At 42.0% G+C, this 21,343-nt stretch overlaps 3 protein-coding genes across 4 annotated transcripts in view; 2 read left to right on the forward strand and 1 right to left on the reverse strand.

The window, feature by feature from the left end:
- The window catches only part of cd63 (CD63 molecule), a 113,827-nt gene that overhangs the window by 77,848 nt on the left and 14,636 nt on the right, over positions 1-21,343 (forward strand). The gene's annotated exons all lie outside the window — the stretch shown is intronic.
- On the reverse strand, positions 146-13,015 carry pan2 (poly(A) specific ribonuclease subunit PAN2). Of its 2 annotated transcripts, none has more exons than XM_058051652.2 (26): positions 12,914-13,015; positions 11,646-11,954; positions 11,403-11,572; positions 10,699-10,819; positions 10,536-10,613; positions 10,182-10,452; positions 9,643-9,988; positions 8,039-8,135; positions 7,813-7,932; positions 7,609-7,728; positions 7,386-7,514; positions 7,104-7,303; positions 5,908-6,056; positions 5,729-5,835; positions 5,537-5,635; positions 4,657-4,745; positions 4,402-4,546; positions 4,200-4,337; positions 4,074-4,133; positions 2,475-2,565; positions 2,235-2,392; positions 2,016-2,159; positions 1,660-1,839; positions 1,489-1,582; positions 509-700; positions 146-403 (listed from the first exon to the last, which is right to left on the reverse strand). In XM_058051652.2, exons 2-26 carry the CDS (start codon positions 11,934-11,936, stop codon positions 369-371), a joined length of 3,624 nt encoding a protein of 1,207 aa, XP_057907635.2. In that variant the 5' UTR covers positions 11,937-11,954; positions 12,914-13,015; the 3' UTR covers positions 146-368. The 2 variants fall into 2 exon arrangements, with proteins under 2 accessions (XP_057907635.2, XP_057907634.2); XM_058051651.2 differs by having other exon boundaries at positions 497-700.
- ormdl2 (ORMDL sphingolipid biosynthesis regulator 2) lies at positions 16,504-19,627 on the forward strand. The gene is made up of 4 exons (XM_058051526.2): positions 16,504-16,735; positions 17,355-17,528; positions 17,632-17,783; positions 18,935-19,627. The coding sequence occupies exons 2-4, from the start codon at positions 17,355-17,357 to the stop codon at positions 19,068-19,070; spliced, it is 462 nt and encodes a 153-aa protein (XP_057907509.1). The 5' UTR covers positions 16,504-16,735; the 3' UTR covers positions 19,071-19,627.

Genomic DNA, 21,343 nt, shown 5'->3' on the forward strand with positions numbered 1-21,343 from the left:
GCCAGCAGAGGGTGCTTTTTATTCAATTTACAAATATTCTTCCAGCTACAGAAGTGGTTTTAAAGTATTATTTCAGGTACAAATCTCCGAATACATAAGCATCCTATTAGCCGAGGAATTAATATGTTCTTCCTTTGTCATCACACATATTCAACAAGATTTAATTCCATTTATTACACAACAAAAACCTTTTACCAGCACAAAAGGCTGGTACATCTAAAAATACTTCACTTCATCTTCAATCATTTCACTGAAAAACATGAATAATGATAAAAGTGTTGAGTGAAAAGCAACAACATAATGGCAATAATGCGAACTTTACAATGCGATACAAAATGGAAGATGTTGACGGCGTCCTCGTTGATGAGTCACAGGCCCATCACAGATGGAAACACGGCAGGACCTGATGGAGGAAGAAGACTCTCATCAGTCTACGAATAAACTCTCACCGTCACCCCCAGGCGACGTGGCACATTCCTCCTGCACCATTTCGTACTTTTTGGGCTACCTTGACCATCTCCTGCATCTGTATCCGGGACTTTCCAGTCCAGCTGGCGGCCTTTTTCGTAGAGTCCCTTCAGGACCTTCCTGACTTCGTCTGTGCCGCCTCCGCGACTCAGCTCCAGATACTTCCTGTACAGCTGCAAGGCGGTGCGAGCGTCCTCTATGCTGTCGTGGGTTTCCCCCTGGATGTTGAGGTCTGAATGCAGGGATGAAGGTGGTCGCAAGGATCAGGACTCAACAAAGATTACAACAAAAAATACCAAACTTTGTGGAGGGATGGCCCAATCACAGAGTTTTGGCCAAGAATCTAAATTAGTGGCTAATTCAGGAATACAGTTTGAGTCACATTGGTGTCAAAGGGGCGGCACGGTGGAAGAGTGGTTAGCGCGCAGACGTCACAGCTAGGAGACCAGGGTTCAATTCCATCCTCAGCCATCTCTGTGTGGAGTTTGCATGTTCTCCCCGTGCATGCGTGGGTTTTCTGTGGGAGGAAACGGGGCACTCGGGGCACTCGGGGCACTCGGGGCACTCGGGGCACTCGGGGCACTCGGGGCACTCGGGGCACTCGGGGCACTCGGGGCACTCGGGGCACTCGGGGCACTCGGGGCACTCGGGGCACTCGGGGCACTCGGGGCACTCGGGGCACTCCGGGCACTCCGGGCACTCCGGGCACTCCGGGCACTCCGGGCACTCCGGGCACTCCGGCTTCCTCCCACATTCCAAAAACATTTGTCCAAATTGTCCATAGGTATGAATGTGAGTGTGAATGGTTGTTTGCCCTGTGATTGGCTGGCGATCAGTCCAGGGTGTACCCAGCCTCTCTCGCCCGAAGGCAGCTGGGATAGGCTCCAGCACCCCCCCGACCCCCGTGAGGATAAGCGGTAAAATGAATGAATGAATGGCGTCAAAGGAACCTCTGGTACCTCTGTCATCCAAGATGATCCAGGAAGTACCTGTCAGTATTTCTTAAAGAAGTTGACTTACCAAGAAAGTACCAGGCAAGAAACCTGAGTGAAATCATCCTCTTCCGGGGCAAGTGGAACAGGTAGACCGTGTCAATGACTTGATCTTTCAGCACCTTGAAATGAGATAAAGATCACTCATTGTCGAACTCGCCACTAAAGCAAACCCAACAGTGGATGTCAGCGAGCGTACCATTAAGTTGATAACCCGGAAGTCCTTCTGGAGGCCGTGGCCCACAAATCGGACTCCCGTGTCGATGAGGAAACGCAGTTTTAAGTAGGTGGACTTCAATGTGGTCAAATGCTTAGACGAGATCTTTGCATCCAGGTCGCCTGGTTTAATGCCGGAATACTGAGTCAAGTAGTCCACCACCTGCGGGAGGAACCACATAAAAACTGAAAAGAAAGCATACAGTTGGTGCAATTCCAGAAAAGTATGCAAATTTTAGCGTGAATGTTAACCAAAAAACATGCTAACCAGGGCGGACTCTAACTGAGACGCCACTGTGTTTGGATTTTTATTAGTAATTGTATTGTTATCAACATCACCTGCTCCTGAGTAGAGATGTAGTCATCGATGAAGGGCACCCCTTCATTGGGGCCCTGACCCCGCACACAGGTGATCCTGGCGACGGACATCTGACTGGGTTTGATGGTGGACTTGGTGCCGTCGCTGCGTAGTTCTGCCTCTTCCTGCGAGCCACGCAACATCATTAAAAATCAACATGGCTCCAGATTTTGCACCTGCGGTCGTGATCAAACCCTGACCTGGTTGAGAGTAACAAACTCGGCATCCAACCCCACCAAGTCGCCGGCCTGCGGCATCTCGCTGACCATGAGCGGGATGAAAGTGGCGTGAGTCTTCCTCTGTTTCCGAGCCAGCGAGGCCTCGGTCAGCAGCACGCTGGCGTCGATGGGGTTTTTAACTGACGACGCACAGCAAAGTGAGCCACTCGGGGGAATATTCCGTGTGTGTGTGCGTATTATTATTCATGAAGTAAAACTCACTGCGAAGGTGGTATTTGGTGTGGTAGTTCCTCTTTGCGTAATACAAGATGGCGGGCACTTTCCATCCCATGTCAAACTGTGCAGCTTCAGTCTGAAATGAAACACATTTATATTACCAGCAATCTCATAATTATGGGCTCGCCCAGCCATAATGCTAATTCTTAGCATGTTAGCATTTTAGCTAATTTACTCATTTATGAAGCCGAATACACCCATGGTATGATGCAGGGAGGTTATAGGACAACCTTGGCAGTTTCTAAACATGAGGGCCTATTGCTAGGTGCTAGCATCGTTAGCATGTTAGCATTTAAGCTAATTTACTCATGTCTACAGGCAAATACACACATGGCATGATGTAGGGATGTTACAGGACAACCTTGGCACTTTCTAAAGTTGAGGTTCTCTTGCTAGGTGCTAGCATTACGACTGTTAGCATGCTAGCATTTTAGCTAATTTACTCATGTCTAAAGGCAAATACACACATGGCATGATGTAAGGATGTTACAGGACAACCTTGGCACTTTCTAACCTTGAGGGTCTCTTGCTCGGTGCTAACATGATGACTGTTAGCACGTTAGCATTTTAGCTAATTTACTCATGTCTAAAGGCAAATACATGGAATGATGTGGGGACACTATCGGACTGCCTGGACACTTTTGGGACTTGAGGCTGTCTTGCTAGGTGCTAGCATGATGACTGTTAGCAAGTTAGCATTTTAGCTAATTTATTCATGTCGAAAGGCAAATACATGGAATGATGTGGGGACACTATCGGACTGCCTGGACACTTCTGGTACTTGAGGTTGTCTTGCTAGGTGCTAGCATGATGACTGTTAGCAAGTTAGCATTTTAGCTAATTTACTCATGTCTAAAGGCAAATACACACATGGCATGATGTAGGGATGTTACAGGACAACCTTGGCACTTTCTAACCTTGAGGGTCTCTTGCTAGGTGCTAACATGATGACTGTTAGCACGTTAGCATTTTAGCTAATTTACTCATGTCTAAAGGCAAATACATGGAATGATGTGGGGACACTATCGGACTGCCTGGACACTTTTGGGACTTGAGGCTGTCTTGCTAGGTGCTAGCATGATGACTGTTAGCATGTTAGCATTTTAGCTAATTTACTCATGTCTAAAGGCAAATACGTGGAATGATGTGGGGACACTATCGGACTGCCTGGACACTTTTGGGACTTGAGGCTGTCTTGCTAGGTGCTAGCATGATGACTGTTAGCATGTTAGCATTTTAGCTAATTTACTCATGTCTAAAGACAAATACGTGGAATGATGTGGGGACACTATCGGACTGCCTGGACACTTTTGGGACTTGAGGCTGTCTTGCTAAGTGCTAGCATGATGACTGTTAGCATGTTAGCATTTTAGCTAATTGACTTATGTCTAAAGGCAAATACACACGTGGCATGATGTGGGGACACTATGGGACTGCATCAACCTTTTCGGCACTTGAGGCTTTCTTGCTAGGTGCTAGCACGGTAGCCGTTGGCACACCGGACCCGAGGTTCACAGCACAGGTGGCAAGCCCATCAAAATTTCCACGGGAATTTTCTAGTTAATATTGAATTGCGTTATTTACCTTATCGATGGGCTCGATGAGGAAATCGTTGAAAAGATACCACTGCTGATGTGTGACTCCCTGCACCGAACAATAAGAGATCAGCTACATCAAGACGGAACGAAAAACCGATTCCCACCCGCTAACCTCTTTTCTCTGATGGTATGTTTCTCCCACTTTGATGTGCGCCACCAGGTTTCCACCCGCGCGAGCGTCGAGGATGTGCGGCACGGTGACCACCAGGTCATAAAGAGACGCTCCCTCCGCTTCCTCGGCAGCACTCAGCTAGTCAAAATGAGAAGATAAAAAATAAAAACAAATCATCATCTGGTAAAGCTTCTTCGCTTACTTCCTCTCCTTCGCGCCAACTGCTGATTTCCAATCCCTGATTTTTGCTGATTGACATCTTTAATGTGAGAGGGATCCAGATGTGCCTCAGGTCCTCCAAGCGGGTGTTGAAGGTGAAGCCCTCCATGTTGCACATGTCCTCGCCGCTGCATGAGGTGGAGCGGCAGTCACATTAGGGTCAACCATTGATGAACTTTGTGGTGATGATGCTCATAATTATAATAATAATAATAATAAAAGAAGGAGTGTGTCTTACTCCAGGCACCACTCGGTGGGCATGGGTGGGTGTTCCTTAGGCTTTGCAGGCTCCGATTCCTCCTTCTTTGTGGCTTTAGTGAAAGCGTACTGTGGAGAAAAACACAACTAAGTTGCATATTATATTTAAATGAATATGCAGTTGGACATGAACAATAATGGTAATGGATTTATTTCATTTGAACATGCATCAGATTACAATTGAATGCATCATGTAATCAGTTCACAGTTCCACATAGAACTGACAGTTTTGCTTATGTAAGAGTCTTCAGTTCAAGCTCAGGTAGTGGTCTCCTTTGGGCACCCGGAGTCAGGACTAAACACGGTGAGGCTGCGTTTCAGTTTTCTTCTTCTTCCTCTTTCGGCTTTTCCCTTCAATCGACTCCATCTTCTGTATCTGTCTCTCTTACAACAACTACCCTCATGTCCTCATTCATTACATCCATAAACCTCCTCTTCGGTCTTCTTCTACGCCTCCTACCTAGCAGCATCCTTCTACCAATATATTCACTATCTCACCTCTGGACATGTCCCAACCATCTCAGTCTGGCCTATCTAACTTTATCTCCAAGGTCTCTAACATGTAATGTCCCTCTGATGTACTCGTATCTGATCCTATCCATCCCGGTCACTCCCAATGATCAGCGATCATATAGTGATCATATATTAATTCATTTTTTAAAAAAGTGATAGCATGAGTGAGTGATGTTCAAACCACAAAGAGGCGAAGAACGACTGTAGGTGTTTAAAAGAGTAAAGATGAATAGTAAAAAAGTGTGGAGAGTATTTAGTGGTTCAGACGGGTCGGCTTCTGAAGCAAAACCATGAATAATAAACCCCACATTGACACATTTTATAATGCAAAAAAACAGAACAATTACCTCCGCCTGAACCTTCCAGAATTCCGCCTCTTTAGCACTGTTCACTTCACAGTTTATGACCAAAACATCCGGTAGGCATCGAATGTTGCGCGTCTGCACCTGGGGAGATGCAACAGACCAAAGCGGTTCCTTCATGATGGGCTCACGAGCGTGGAAGCGAAAGGGCCGACATGACAGCATGCGTAAACTCACTGTGGGCTGATACTTCTCACAGTTTTCACACCACGCCTGCGTGCTCTGCTCCAAACAGATGCTCTTCTTCAGGATCTCAGCAAAGTCGTACTCCTTTATCGTTTTCTCTGATGAGTCAAATGAAGCTCGGTCAACAACACCTGTCAATCATACTAGTGTTTGAAGTGTTTTCGACTCACCTTGAGAGTTTTGCTCTGGGTAGTGCATGGTGAAGAGCAAAGTGAGGGAAGAGCGGACCGTCTCCTTACCGCAGCGACACAGGCTGCTGTTCTCGACCTCGCATCCAAACAGCTTCCCGACGGCCGACTCACCAGAGGAGCCCAGAGAGCTGGAACATATGAAGCATGGTGTGTATACATACACGCCGTGTATAACATTTTTAGTATTTGTAGTATTTGTTCCAGATACTAAATGAGATTGATTCTGTGAAGATGTTTTAAACCAGGTGTCTCAAACACGCGGCCCGCGGGCCAAATGTGGCCCGCAGGACACTAGTTTGAGGCCCCCGCCTTTAATGCCCAGAAATCATGTACCCAGAAAAAATTATTACGTTTGATTAATGTTCATGTTAAAGGTTAAATAACTGTTAATAGTTATCCTCCCTATCCGTGTGGAAGTGGTAAGTTTTTGGCGATTTAAGTTGAAAGGAAATAACTTGAAGGCTGCCGTTTAGGTCGCTAGCTCTCTAGTTTGCGAGTTAGCATGTGTCTCAAGACCCTGCAGTTGCGCAATATGTTGTAAAAAATAAATTGGTCTACCCACCAACTATGTGTGGTTTCTTAAGTTTTTATTATTTGCCGTTTTATTATTATTATTATATTTATTTATTACTGATTGATTTTGTGAGTGTGAATGGTTGTTTGTCTATATGTGCCCTGTGATTGGCTGGCGACCAGTCCAGGGTGTACCCCGCCTATCGCCTGAAGACAGCTGGGATAGGCTCCAGCATACCCGCTACCCTAGTGAGGATAAGCGGTATAGAAAATGGATGAATGGATAGTAAGAAAAATGTGTCTTTTTCACTTTTGACTTTTCTCAATTTAATTTAATTCATATTTTTGCAGTATCGAGAATTAAAAGCATGAGATATGATATGGTATGACATCATGGCAGAACAACCTGCTGATAAATGCAAAACAATGGTGAAAGATATCATAAAGAGGAACAACAGAGAACATCCAGCAATTTCTGTTCTTTTTTATCTCGTCATGTTTTTTTTCTGAGGAAAGATTTTGAAATTGATTGATGAAATTCCCTGACAGTCAGTTACAAGACTGCAGTACATCTAGCTGCACCACTTGGGTACCTCACCACTATTGCTAGCGACTTCAGTTACTTTAGAAACCATCATCACAACTGGCTTTGCGCCTCTGACCTGCTGCTGGCTCCCCTGTAGGCCTGCGGACCCTCCTGCTCCTGAGTCTCCTGGTGCAACTGGGTGAGGATGAAGCGGTTCCAGCTTTGGATTAAGCGTCCGAGTCTGGCCTTTCCTGTTTGCTCATCAGAGTCCGCGAGGATCAGGCCCAATGCAGACGCCTCAGGGATGGTACGGAATGCCCGCAGGAAATTGCTGGCCTACATCAGAGAAGACAGGAGTGGCTGGTGTCACATCGAGACAAATGTGGATGCAATTTAGGATTGACGGACAAAGAGCTACCTGACACGGATCTCCTCTGGACAAATCCAGCATGTGAAAGAGAAATCCGAGCTCGCAAGCCAAACAAAACTCCTTCTGACACAAATGATTCTGCACTAAACAGCGAATTGGTTCCAGGAAATATAAAACCTGCCGGCACATAAACAAAGCAGCAAACATTCAGAATCAACAGAAAAGAAAACATCTCCATGTCCATGTTTGTATGAAGCAAAAAAGATCTCACCTGGATCATGCAGTTACAGTACGCATTCGGAATGTGAGGCTCCAGGCCAGCAAACAAGGTTTTGTTGTAATGTTTGAAGTCAAAGTCTTCCAGTCCCAATTTGGAGTATTTAATTGTCACCTACTCCAGCACACGTCACCAAAAATATAATAGTTACAGGAACAACTCACAACTCAACATTACTAGAATAAAAAAAACTCCGACCTTTCTGTATTTCTTGGGTACCATGTAGAGGTGAGGTTCCTCATCGCGACCAATTGGCGACTCGGGAACCTGATTGTAACTGTCGTAGTCTTGCTCCACGTCTTTAATTTTGTAGGGCACCTGAAGACAAGGTTAGGAAAGCGATGAAAACAGAGTTGCCGTTGATACGTAAACACTACAAAAAACATGGCAGATTATATTATGCTGTACAGGATGTGAAACGTGCCTGGTTACGGGGACGAGCACGAGGGTTTGCTGCGTAGCCAATGAATCCAACCGTCTTCATTGTGCGCAGAATTTCTGAGTCCACAGGAGGAGCTCGTCTGTGAGTCAAACAAAATACAAAAATAAAAACATTTTCATCTGTTAAACCAGGGGTCTCAAACACGCGGCCAAATGTGGCCCGCAGGACACTAGTTTGAGGCCCCCGCCTTGATATGAAAGTTTAATGTTAGTGCGGCCCGCGCAAGTTTGATATGGATGCTGTATGGTATCATGTACCCAGAAAAGATTATTACGTTTGATTAATGTTCATGTTAAAGGTTAAATACCTGTTAATAGTTATCCTCCCTATCCGTGTGGAAGTGGTACGTTTTTGGCTATTTAAGTTTATAGGACATAACTTGAAGGCTACCGTTTAGGTCGCTAGCTCTCTAGTTTGCGAGTTAGCATGTGTCTCAAGACCCTGCAGTTGCGCAATATGTTGTAAATAAAAAAAAAGAGTATAAATGTGACTATAGTCGTGTTTTGTCATGTCTACAGGGCTCTAATAATGCTTTGGTAATTTTAATCTGAAAAAAATCACTTGTCTACCCACCAACTATGTGGTTTCTTAAGTTTTTATTATTTGCTGTTTTATTATTATTATTATATTTATTTTATATATTACTGACTGATTGATTTTCTTTATTCTTGATTTGTTTATTTATTTTTCATCTTATTTTGTGTAGAAAAATAAAAAGTAAGATATTTGAGAACAGTGGAATATTTTATCAGAGCTTTTCTTGTAGAAAATTGGAACCAAAACGAAGTTTTAAAAAAAATTTTGTTTTTAATAAATGCGTTTTTTTGTGCGTTTTTTTTTTTTAAACCTGATGCGGCCCAGTCTCACCCAGACCCGAGCTCCAGTGGCCCCCAAGTAAATTGAGTTTGAGACCCCTGCGCAAAACAGTTGCCATGTTATACCATTCCCGGTTTTTAGCAGAGCACATTTCATAAACATTTTTGCAGCTTTTCTGATAATATGTTGCCGACCAAGCTACTAACTTTTGTGTTTCTTTTCTGACTGAGAATTTGAAGATTAATGGAAAATTGTGACGTGTACTGAAACATAAACACTTTCAACAGAATCTCCTCGGTTATTCACCCACTGCTGTCTAATAAATGTACATTTTGCAGACGTTGGTGTTAAAAATCACAGATTAAATCAATGGTTATTCACTGGGGTGATTACACCGCTGGGGGTTGTGTCATTTATCAATGACATGACTCAATAAAATACTGAGGGTTGTTTAACCACAAATTCAGATAAGAGAACTGACTGAACTTCCACAAGGTAAGAGTTACACTTGAAACTTCATTGCAGCGAGCACTAATGACATCACACATCTCCATTATGGACAGAGTGGTGTTAGCCGCCGTATCCACCTACTCTGACTTCCTCAGTCTATCTGTGACTCATCCCAAAGTATGCTAGTAGCTTCATCTTTTACAGAAGCATATTCAAACACAGAAGTAGACGCTCGGGGTGGCTTTCATGCAGATTTGGTGTGTTGGTAAATATTCCAGGGAGCAGAGTAAACTAGAGAAAGAACCGAATGACTTCATTACCGTGGGCTGGGTGTGGCCTGTGCAGCAGGCCAGTCTGACAGTAGTGGCTCTGTGCTGGTTAGCGGCATTGGAATGAGAGAAAGCGGCAGCAGGTCGTGGTTCCAGTCGAGCTGAGGCAATGAGTCCACAAGGCACGGCAGAGCAAACTCTGTCTCCCGAGAGTAGTCATTGTATGAAACCTCCGGAGCATCCGACCACAGGTGAACACATCCCCCAGAGTCCCCAAAGGCTAACGCTTGTTTGCTGGACGATACGTCAAAACTCATGAGCAGCTGGCCCACGGTGTTCACGTGAAAAATGTCTGCCACGTTGGCAAGCCCAGTGGGCTCACAGAATTGACACTGACCTGAAAGGGGAACATGAGGCAGATATTTACTTTCGAACTGCACATGCAGTGGTATTAGGATTTTGACTACTGTGACTCTTTTGACAAATAAAAATCCCTAACTTGATGCTTTTAAAATAAATAACACATAATGTATATATATTTTAAATAAATCCGTGTATTAAAATCAACAAAAGTTGACAGTGAGCCGTACCTGTCTGTGAGATGATGGCCAAGCGTGACGTGTAAGTAGGAATGAAGCGCAAGAAGAGAGGGTCCACGTGTACTTGAAGTGGCGTGACGGCTCGCATCATGCGAAGGTCATACACCATGAGGAAGCGGTCACAAGCCAGGCCATTCAGTCCACGGCTGGAAAAGCCGCATGCGGCCAGGAGGTTCCCGTGCACGTCGAAATCTGACAGGCTGCCCGAGAAGGCGTCAAACTCGTGCTCCATCTTGAATGTACGCAAGTCACGAAGCGTCACCTGATTTGAACAGAACAAGAACGCGACCGTTGTGATATGAAATTTTAAAAACTATATTTCAAGTATTACTGGAGCATCCTTACCTTGCCGGATGTATGCCCACAGAAGAAAAAACGACTGCTTTGGCGCATAATTGCTACACCAGGGACCTCCACGGTGAACTTTTACAGACATAAAAATACAAGTTCAGAAGTATTTCATTTAGAAACCTATGTCATGTGATGCTGTGCAAAATAAAAGTGTCACCTTTTGAGTTTCCTGAACTGTATTCAAGTCAATTTCAGCTACGTAGTTCTGTAGTCCACCCATTATCAAGGCGTTGTTGTCAGTCATTAGGAGGCTATGCATATCAGCTCCTTCCTCCATCCTGGAATATATAAATTGTCATTGACATCCATCTATTTTCTATACTGTTTTTCCTCATTAGGATCACAGAAGAGCAGGAGCCCATCCTGAGGTGAGGTCCAGGCCCTGGACAGCTCACCAGTCAATCACAGGCACATATAGACAAACCACCATGTTATATCATCATTCATTCATTCATTCATTTTCTACTGCTTTTCCTCACAAGGGTTGCATAGGTGCTGGAGCCTATCCCAGCTGTCTTCGGGCGAGAGGCGGGGTACACGCTGGACTGGTCGCCAGCCAATCACAGGGCACATATAGACAAACAACCATTCACACTCACATTCATACCTATGGACAATTTGGAGTCGCTAATTAACCTAGCATGTTTTTGGAATGTGGGAGGAAACCAGAAACCCACGCATGCACGGGGAGAACATGCAAACTTCACACAGAGATAGCCGAGGGTGGAATTGAACCCTGGTCTCCTTGCTGTGAGGTCTGCATGCTAACCACTCGACCGCCGTGCAGCCCGTTATATCATCATGTTATACCCTATCAAGGATGATGAAGTAAAAAAAAAAAAGATAATACAGAATACTTACGGATAATCAAACATGACCAAACCCCCACGAGTGTAGCACTTGAGGTTGCACTTAGAGAGGAACAGCACGCCTGTTTCCAAACTCTGAATGTGTCGAATGTCATCAGCTGCATGCACTTGAAAAGAAGAATAGCGACCCATTGTAGGTCCAAAGAAGGAGGTAGCATGACCCTGTAAGCAAATGGGAAAAGACAATAGATAAGATGCATTTAAGGAACACAATCACAGTAATCTAAGCTCTCACTCTGTGGTTTCCCATCCACAGCAATTCTTCCTGCAGATCAAAATGCGTGGCTGTCACCGGGATGCCAACTTCTGAAACCACACTGTGGAGCTCAGAAAACATCCCTTCCATGAGATGCACAGGTTCAGAAACTGTCACAGCCAGGCCGTCTGGGTCAATCTCAACGCTCTGCAGGAGGCTGGGGTTGATGTGAGGATCCATGGATGGCTCCATTCCTCCTGCATCCAGAGTCCCATGGAGACTGGCGGAGTACTCCCCCATACCAGAGTCCAGACCATTGTAGTTCATCATGAGTTCAGCTACATCAACCTGCGGTATATGAGCAATGTCTGTGAAAAATGACAGCCACGATATGAAAGTAAACGTTGTTATACTTGAGGGCTCATGAAACTGTAACCCCATTAGGCGCCAACGGCTCATTTTTTTCCAAAAAAGGAAAAAAAACAGAGCAAAAAAGGCAGCATGTCAAGCAAAACGGCTGTTATGTTGATAATAATTAATAATAGCAATGTTACAAAACCCACATTTTAGTGACAGTGAGCATGCGCGCTCTGTAGGAAAGTCCATGCAGACGTGCTTAATAGTGCATTTTTTTATGATAACAAGTGTATTTTCATTCGTATACATGTTTGTTAGGGAGATTACTTCTTAAACTTCAATTTCGTATCAAATATATATTGAGTGTTGGACCACATCAAGTAAATTCATAACTGGAAAATTAAGTACAACCTTTGAAATAAGGTTATCCGTAACTAAATGTTAAAGCAACGGGGACGAAAAGCACCATTTTCTGGTATAAAATATAGTCTAACGTCTTTAATATTTTGGTTAGAGAAGTGAATGAAGAATAAAATTTTTAAGTCATGCTTTATTTTTTTAAAATTGTAACATACAACATGCTACTAATAACAACACAATGCTTTGTCTTTAAATCATACTGTTTGGTTGGTCTCTGCTGTTAGCTAACCGGAAGCTAATACGAAGCGTAAAAAAACCCAAACCTAATACATTTAAATATAAATAAGGGAAGAACCGAAGACAACATTCCAATATAAATTAGGGGAAAAACTTGTACCATTACTGAAAAATACAGTATTTATAATTGGTGGTCAGCTAGTTTGGAATTCAAGATTAAGATGAGCTTTTGGCTAAGACGAGAGATAAACTGAGCTGCATACAGTCCGGGTTAGTTCATCACCGCCACAAAATTCCAAACCAATTAAATTAATTGATGATTGATGAAATTCAAATCCAAAGTATTTGCCAACCTGGACTGGAAGTTCAATTTGCCTCCCATGCTCTTAGTAGTCGAAAACAAACAACAACACACTTGAAGCAAACACTTCCGGAGCAACGGCGGTGCGTTCATGAGCACTGGGAAAATTCGGTGCTGTAAATGTGTTTGCTAGGATAATGTAATTTGCCGTGTATGAGAGGCAGAAAACGGAAGGATGGATGGATCCATGGATTTAATTTATCTTTGCATTTCTCCAAACAGCAGTGACGACTTCTGCTGGAAATTCTGCAATACATCATATACGTATCTTTAAAAATGAGAAACGTCCTATAAACACGCGTTTTTTTCATTAATTCCTATATATACAGTAATTAAAATGTAAGTAAGAAAGTAAGTAATGTATTTAGATGTAAAGCATAAGGTTCTTTGTGTGCTAAATGAAAACGAAAAAACTGGGAAATTAAAGTGCAGAGGAATCTCTCCGAAATATTTTTATTTTTAAACAAAAAAAATGATTGAAATGCTTTCTTAGAAAAGGAGGGTCAGTAAAAATAAAATTCAATAAATAAAATAAATAAAATTCTAATCTATCATTACAACTGGAAAATAAACTGGTAAATTGCTAATTCCCTCAATAATCCAAATACATTTATTTTTACTGGAGTTTGAGAGCTATATAGACAAAACATTTCTTTGTATTATTGTTTATGAATTATGAATTAGACACCAGGTTGCTCCACGCTTCAACTCACTTGAGGCCCATGCATGCAGGAAATTCCTACACTGACTCATTCTCCTAGATATAAAGCCCAGTACCAGCAGTCATCACTCAACATACACCCAGAGCCAGGGCACAATAGACATCATTAACAATCTAACATGGAGTTTGTTTTCAAAATTGTAGCATCTCTTTTTTTGCTCTTGGCTGCTGTGTCGTGCGCTCCTGGCCTGCTGAAAGATAACGTATGTGTAGAGGTGAGGGACAGTGCGCTGCTGCTCAACCAGGTCGCAAAAAGTGCTTCAGAACAGGTAAGAAATAATTTCCCTTTTGTATGTTATATATGTAATATAAAAATGGTGTAGAATAATACAAAATCTGCATTTTTAGAACTTCATATTGCAAAAGCCTATATTATGTTTACTATTATTGTCTGTATTGAAATGAGTCTGGAATGTTTTACAGGCTTGGAATAGATCAAAAGATGTCTCAAAAATCTTCACCGGGCTTGCCTTTATGGAGGCAACGGATAAGTGTGATCCTGAGAACATGGCAAGCGACTCTCTTGTAAGCAACAACAATCGTCCACAAGACCATCGCAGTGACTGTAGCGGAGTTGTTCTTGATTGTGATGGGTTTCTTTTGTCCAACAGCCTTGTGTCAATAAGATCTTCAAGGTCCTAACCGGCTATCAATCTGCACTTCAGAGGGTGTCAGAATTTCAAAGTTGCTCAAACTTTGCCCTTCAAGTGAAGCCACCGTTGGACAGCCTGCATACAAGTATGAGTAGATACATCAAGATGAAGGGCGGGGAACCCCAGAAGGTCAGTGGGCTCAAACTCATAAAAAAAAATTTACAAGTCAAACCAGGTTTAGATAGATAAGATGTGATGTCTTTCTGCAGGACGCCATTAAGGAGGAGATACACAAAGTCCAAAATTGGCAAAAGTTTGCACTGTGCAAGTATATCCTGGACCGAGTCTTCTCCTTCTCCATCCTCACAGCTCGAGTCTTTGCAGTCGGGGATCCGGCTCATCACTCACAAGGCTTGGCAGTGAAGTGCGTGTAGAAAGTCAACCGACATGAACAGTCAATAGTGACTGATGATGTTTACAAACGAGCTTGTCTTGTATTTCCAATGGAACGTTAAGAGACGTTTTGTATTTGTTGAGACAATATTTATTATATTTATGGCTATTTATTATTTTGTATGCTACCTATGTACAATAAAGATTTGCAATACATAAAAAAAACTATTAGTTTCTTTGTCCAGCATGTGGTTTCTTCCCACATTCCAAAAACACGCCAGATTAATTGGCGTCTCCAAATTGTCCATCGGTATGAATGTGAATTCGAAAATCTCATCTCGTACCGCCATTGTGGACCCATTCTCATGCATCGTCTTGTCTTATGAGTTGGTTGTTAGGGATATGAATCATTTTCAAAATGCAAAAAATAACCAAAATGGTAAATATTTTCTCACAACTTCTAAATGTCTTTAGTCTTTACTTTCTTGTGTTAATTCCTGACAAAAGATGCTCATCAAACAATACAAAAAGAAACACTTAAGGCAGTGGTCTCAAACACGCGGCCCGCGGGCCAAGTGTGGCCCGCAGGACACTAGTTTGAGGCCCCCGCCTTGATATGAAAGTTTAATGTTAGTGCGGCCCACGCAAGTTTGATATGGATGCTGTATGGTATCATGTACCCAGAAAAAATGATTACGTTTGATTAATGTTCATGTTAAAGGTTAAATAACTGTTAATAGTTATCCTCCCTATCCGTGTGGAAGTGGTAAGTTTTTGGCTATTTAAGTTGAAAGGAAATAACTTGAAGGCTACCGTTTAGGTCGCTAGCTCTCTAGTTTGTGAGTTAGCATGTGTCTCAAGACCCTGCAGTTGCGCAATATGTTGTAAATAAAAAAGTATAAATGTGACTATAGTCGTGTTTTGTCATGTCTACAGGGCTCTAATAATGCTTTGTTCATTTTAATCTGAAAAAAAATAATTTGTCTACACACCAACTATATGTGGTTTCTTAAGTTTTTATTTGCTGTTTTATTATTATTATTATATTTATTTATTACTGATTGATTGATTTTATTTATTCTTGATTTGTTTATTTATTTTTCATCTTATTTTGTGTAGAAAAATAAAAAGTAAGATATTTGAGAACAGTGGAATGTTTTATCAGAGCTTTTCTTGTAGAAAATCGAAACCAAAGCAAAGTTTATTCATTTTTCTGTTTTTAATAAATGCGTCTTTTTTGGGGGGAAAACCTGATTTGGCCCTAGTTACAGTGGCCCCCAAGTAAATTGAGTTTGAGACCCCTGACTTAAGGTCAAAATGTGGCCATGTTGTGAATAACCTTAATTGACCTTAATTGTACGTTCTGACAAAAGAAAAGTGTATTTTCCCAAAAGATTTTTGCTCTTCGGAGACCCACAACTTCTTGCAAGCTTCCTGTCTGGCGTGTCCATCGTAGCAGATTTGTTTATTTGAGTTACTTCACACGCTCATGATGCAATGTTAGTACAGTAGTATTTCAATTTAAACAAAGGGGGAATGTTTATTGGTTTGAAAGAAGGAAAGTTTAACAGAGAAGTATCCATGAGCTCACTGTGAACAAACCACATTGTGGCTCAGTAGGGAAGTTTGATACTTGTTGGACTTCATTCAAACTTACAAACATACATACAAATAAATTTAAACATTTTATATTGTGTATTTCTCTACATTAGTAATTCATTTTCCACACTACACGCAATTAAAACTCCGAGGAGCCACTTGTGAGGCAAAATAACCGACTCTTTTCAGTGATCCGGGCCAAAAGAACCGACTCACTATATCGCAATCTCAACTGACTTTGGCTGAAAGGCAGGGGTCCTGCTTGGGGTCCCAGCCTAGTTGGGGGCCACCGAGGGCTGTCCAGCTTTTATGTAAGCTAATGAACGCTGGGTTGAAGGGCCCCAACAGACACTACAATAGCCTTTAGTGAGAGGTGGTGAGATGATGCTTCATCTGAAACTTTATTAGGACCTGTGCTGCTGTTTGACAGACGTAAAGGGACAGCCCAAGAGGGCGGGAGTTAACCGAAAACTAGTTATTTCCTGGTCAGCAGCGACAACACGCGAAGGTATTGTTTTGAACTCAATAATTCTATAATAGAGTTGACTATGCGTTTTTGTACAATGAAAAGGCGGTAGAAGTTTATCATGTGTTATTAGTGCCGACCACTCGTTTTTTACCATAAGATAATTTGTGACCTAGCAAGCGTTATACAAGCAAGTTGCAAACGTTAGCTAGCTAGCATATCATCTGTCGCGTTCAGAACGAGACGACACTTTCTTATGGGTGACATTTACATGATTTTTATGTTGAGATCTTCATTTCCCTTGTTAGTTTTTAACGTGCATAGTTTAGTTTAGTTTGGGCTTTTTCGGTCCTCTGTAGAGGAGGACCTGTTTAAACACACAGCAGAGCTCCGGCGGGCGGCGTCATTCATTTGTCGCTTAGTGCTACGGAATGTCAACATAGTTGGATAGATTGTAGTTTTGTTAAACTCTTGAGGGAAACTGATGTACAGCACTATCTGATACATATTTAATATATTTCACATTTCATACATACACAGTTATAAACTAATATGATTTGAGCTATGGATGTGTATATGTAACAACTTTTGAATCGTAGTTTACCTTCAGTGGATTGGTCACATGACTTTGTGTGCATTCTAAATTGTGTCTCACTTTTAGATGAACGTGGGCGTGGCTCACAGCGAGGTCAACCCCAACACACAGGTGATGAACAGTCGAGGTATCTGGCTGGCTTACCTTCTGCTGACCGTGGTGCTGCACATCATCCTGCTAAGCATTCCCTTTTTCACCGTGCCGCTTGTGTGGACGTTGACCAATGTCATCCACAACCTGGTTAGTTTTGAAGCATGTACTGCAGTTTTTTGACTGTATGAGTTGTATTACATTACAATTATCACATACTGTATGTGTGTGGTTTTTTTTTAAACTTGTACAGGTGATGTACCTGTTCCTGCACACGGTCAAGGGCACACCCTTTGAGACACCTGATCAAGGCAAAGCTCGTCTGCTCACACACTGGGAACAGATGGATTACGGCGTCCAGTTCACAGCTTCCCGCAAATTCCTCACCATCTCACCAATTGTTTTGTAAGTAGTACGTCTACACGTGTTCTTTTACATCAGTAATGCCTGACCAGGAACTGATGGGTATACTGTGAAGTCCGTTGAGTCTAATGACAGGTTTTCTTATACTACAGTACTGTCCCTCTTTTAACACAGCTTTTCATGGCGGCTCTGAAACCGCGGGTTTCACACTTATGGAGAGTTTAGAGTCTCCAGGGAGGAAGCTGGAGCACTCAGGGAAAAAACAAAACAAAAAAACATGCACACATGTAGAACTTGCAGACTCCACACAGAGATGGCCAAACATAGATTCAAACACTTGATCTCCAGACTGTGAGGCCAGCATGCAATCCCCTAACCAGTAATGAAAAAAGCATTAATAGTTGGAAAAAATATGTAAAACTGTCGCATCAAGTGTGATTTTATCCACGACATAGTACTAATATTTTTGCTTTTTAAGATTGCTTTTGTTAGAAATTGAACATTTTGGTTATTCTGGCATAGAAAACTTGTTTACAATCTTTTTTTTAACATCATTAGAACCCTCTAGACATGAAATAACCCCCGTAAAATATATATAATACGAGAAAATAAGCCATTTAAGACCGTTTACCCATTGTAGGGGAGCAGAATGGGTGTCGGACAGGAAGTGACGTCAGCGGTTCAAAGTGGCGTTTTAGCTTATTATGCGCTATGGCCGCAACAGTAGCCTGTTATTATTAGAATAATTATTATCATTGTGACTGTTATAAGATCATTGACACCTGCAATGAAAACCTGTTGTTCTGGCGATCAAGTCTGGCGCTTGTTTCAAAGAACAATTACTGACAATGTAGAATACTACATTCACAAGTTGAATAGTGTTAATGCTCATATTTGTATTTTACTTAATTTATTTTGCGATTGAAAATTCTTAATACAGGCAGTTTGCTTGAATTATGATTGTCAAACTGCGATACAATAAGGGAGCAATGTTTGAACATTACTGTACAGACTCCAAAATATACACTATTTACATTATGTACATTGTATACAAGGTTGCAGAATACACAATTTAGGAAAGTCTTTTGGAGACATGAAATCTTCTAATAAATCAACAGTATATTTGTATATATGTTATTATATCATTAATGTAGATTTTCTATGGTACTTATATGATGTCTTTGTCCTTGCAGGTATATTCTTGCCAGTTTCTACACAAAGTACGACCGTACTCATTTCTTAGTTAACACCTGCTCCCTCCTCAGTGTTCTCCTGCCAAAGTTGCCTCTGTTCCATGGAGTGCGGATATTTGGAATCAACAAATACTGACAACACTGGACTTTTTTTGTTGTCCGTCTTCGCTTTACTCTTTTACGTCTGTCCGATTCTTCTGTGCTGCGTCTGGGAAGCAATGTATGGAATTGTTGTTTCTGTTGTCTGTGAAATGAGCACAGGTCAGCTGGTGTTTAGTAAAAATATGTATAATTTCATTTTCTTCTTGCTGTGGAGGGGGGAAACATGTTTAACTTCCACTGCTTTGGAATGGGAAGTCTAGCCATTACACATGTACTCCAAAAATATCACACACTGCCTTAGTTTCTTTACAAAATGCACTCTGTTGTAAGCATCTTTGTTATATTAAAATGATCTATTCTGCATTTGATGATTTATCTTGAAAGCCGGTATTACTTTACCTGTGTGTAATCTTGTAAATATTTCATAATAATATTATTCCCACAAGATAGGAACATGATGTTTGGGACTAAATGGACTCACCTGTCAGACACAACTAGGACTGGCAGCAGGTCTGTGAACTGTATGCTTGTGGCTATTATGTAAATTACTTCCTTACATTTTTACATGTCTACAATAAATGTTTGCTTTGATATGATTTTCATTAATGTGTCTTTGCAATTAATTCTATACATTGAGTCATTTTTTAGGCTAAAATAATCGATAGTAATGGATACATCGCTGCGCATGCGCGCGATGCGAGCTCATTCACTGGGTATGGATGCAATTGACGAGTGAATTCTAGATTCACCGCGATGCGTTTGTGGGTATCCGGTAAAATCCGATACACGCGCCGTTTTATTAATGTTCAACTTCACCCCCATATGCTGTTCCCCAGGTGCAATTAAGGCACCATCATTATTTCGTGTTTTGTAGCAGCAGCAGCGAGGTTTTTATATTTAATGCCCCCCCCTGCAACGTTTAAATGGTATGTTTGGAAACACTACGGATTCCTCAGTGCTGAGATTCACATCCCTAGTCACTACATATCCATATGCTTATTTGGTACATAGCAATTTCCATTGTTTTGTTGTTGTTTTTTTATCAATAAAAATTGCATTTTACTGCAAAAAAGTATTCTTCAGGTCACGTACTTTGACCATACTACCAGCCACTCAAATGAACAGGAACTTCAAGAAACAAGGCTGGTCTAATCATTTTGTTCCACGACCTTATGTACCTGAGCTGACATTAGCTTTGCTCACTACATATTAAAACATAAACCGGCTCATGTACAAGTTAATTCAGAGATTTATGAGATTATGGGACACCCATAACACATTAGTCATCAAGGGAGATTATTTTTCTCATTTGCATTTACGTCGCAACAGGGTTACTTGCTCTGATGTTGTGTTGCGTAGGACTATCTCATAGGAAATAAACCACATGAATGCGATTACGCTGTTGTGCAAGCCGCTTTGAGCTGGGGAAACACTTGTAGATTTCATTTGCTCTAAATCAGCATTAGTGACGAGCGGAATCAAAGGCATTGGACCGAGTCACAACAGGAGAATCCCAAGGACACCAGGTCAAAATGATCTAAGTGGTTAGCATGTTGACCACACTGTCAGGGGATCAGGAAGACCTGCGTTCGATTTACATGTTTTCTGTTATTTATGCTTATACTAAGAGACCCGGGTTTGATTCCCCACTTGGGTATCTCTGTGTGGAGTTTGCATGTTCTTCCCGTGCATGCGTGGGTTTTCTCCGGGTACTCCGGTTTCCTCCCATATTCCAAAAAAACATGCTAGGTTAATTAGCGACTCCAAATTGTCCATAGGTATGAATGTGAGTGTGAATGGTTGTTTGTCTATATGTGCCCTGTGATTGGCTGGCGACCGGTCCAGGGTGTACACTGCCTCTCGCCCGAAGACAGCTGGGATAGGCTCCAGCACCTCCGCGAACAAAAGCAGTAGAAAATAAATGAATAAACTGTGACAAGCAATCTTTCAATCATCTTTATTATGTGTATCTTTATCATATGTTATTATTATGTATCATCATTATTATGTATATATCAATTTAGTTTGTTTAGTTTAGTTTTAGTTTAGTTGTGTGGAGTTTACAGTTTACAGAATACAGTTTGAGTCACATTGGTGTCAAAGGGGTGGCATGGTGGACGAGTGGTTAGCACGCAGACCTCACAGCTAGGAGACCAGGGTTCAATTCCACCCTGTGTGGAGTTTGCATGTTCTCCCCGTGCATGCGTGGGTTTTCTCCGGGTACTCCGGTTTCCTCACATATTCCAAAAAAACATGCTAGGTTAATTAGCGACTCCAAATTGTCCATAGGTATGAATGTGAGTGTGA

This window comes from Doryrhamphus excisus, linkage group LG15 (genome assembly GCF_037039965.1).
Source record: "Doryrhamphus excisus strain RoL-2023G ecotype Guam linkage group LG15, RoL_Dexc_Guam_v1.1, whole genome shotgun sequence".
NCBI lineage: Eukaryota > Metazoa > Chordata > Actinopteri > Syngnathiformes > Syngnathidae > Doryrhamphus > Doryrhamphus excisus.

Excerpts from the sequence above, each read along its gene's own strand:
- ormdl2 (XM_058051526.2), top strand. The coding sequence starts at position 17,355 with ATGAACGTGGGCGTGGCTCACAGCGAGGTCAACCCCAACACACAGGTG. Across the intron at positions 17,529-17,631 it reads CCAATGTCATCCACAACCTG|GTGATGTACCTGTTCCTGCA; the intron begins GTTAGTTTTGAA and ends AAACTTGTACAG. Across the intron at positions 17,784-18,934 it reads ACCATCTCACCAATTGTTTT|GTATATTCTTGCCAGTTTCT; the intron begins GTAAGTAGTACG and ends TTGTCCTTGCAG.
- pan2 (XM_058051651.2), bottom strand. The coding sequence starts at position 11,936 with ATGATGAACTACAATGGTCTGGACTCTGGTATGGGGGAGTACTCCGCC. Across the intron at positions 7,304-7,385 it reads CCAGAGGAGATCCGTGTCAG|GCCAGCAATTTCCTGCGGGC; the intron begins GTAGCTCTTTGT and ends TCTCTGATGTAG. Across the intron at positions 2,393-2,474 it reads CACCAAATACCACCTTCGCA|TTAAAAACCCCATCGACGCC; the intron begins GTGAGTTTTACT and ends GTGCGTCGTCAG.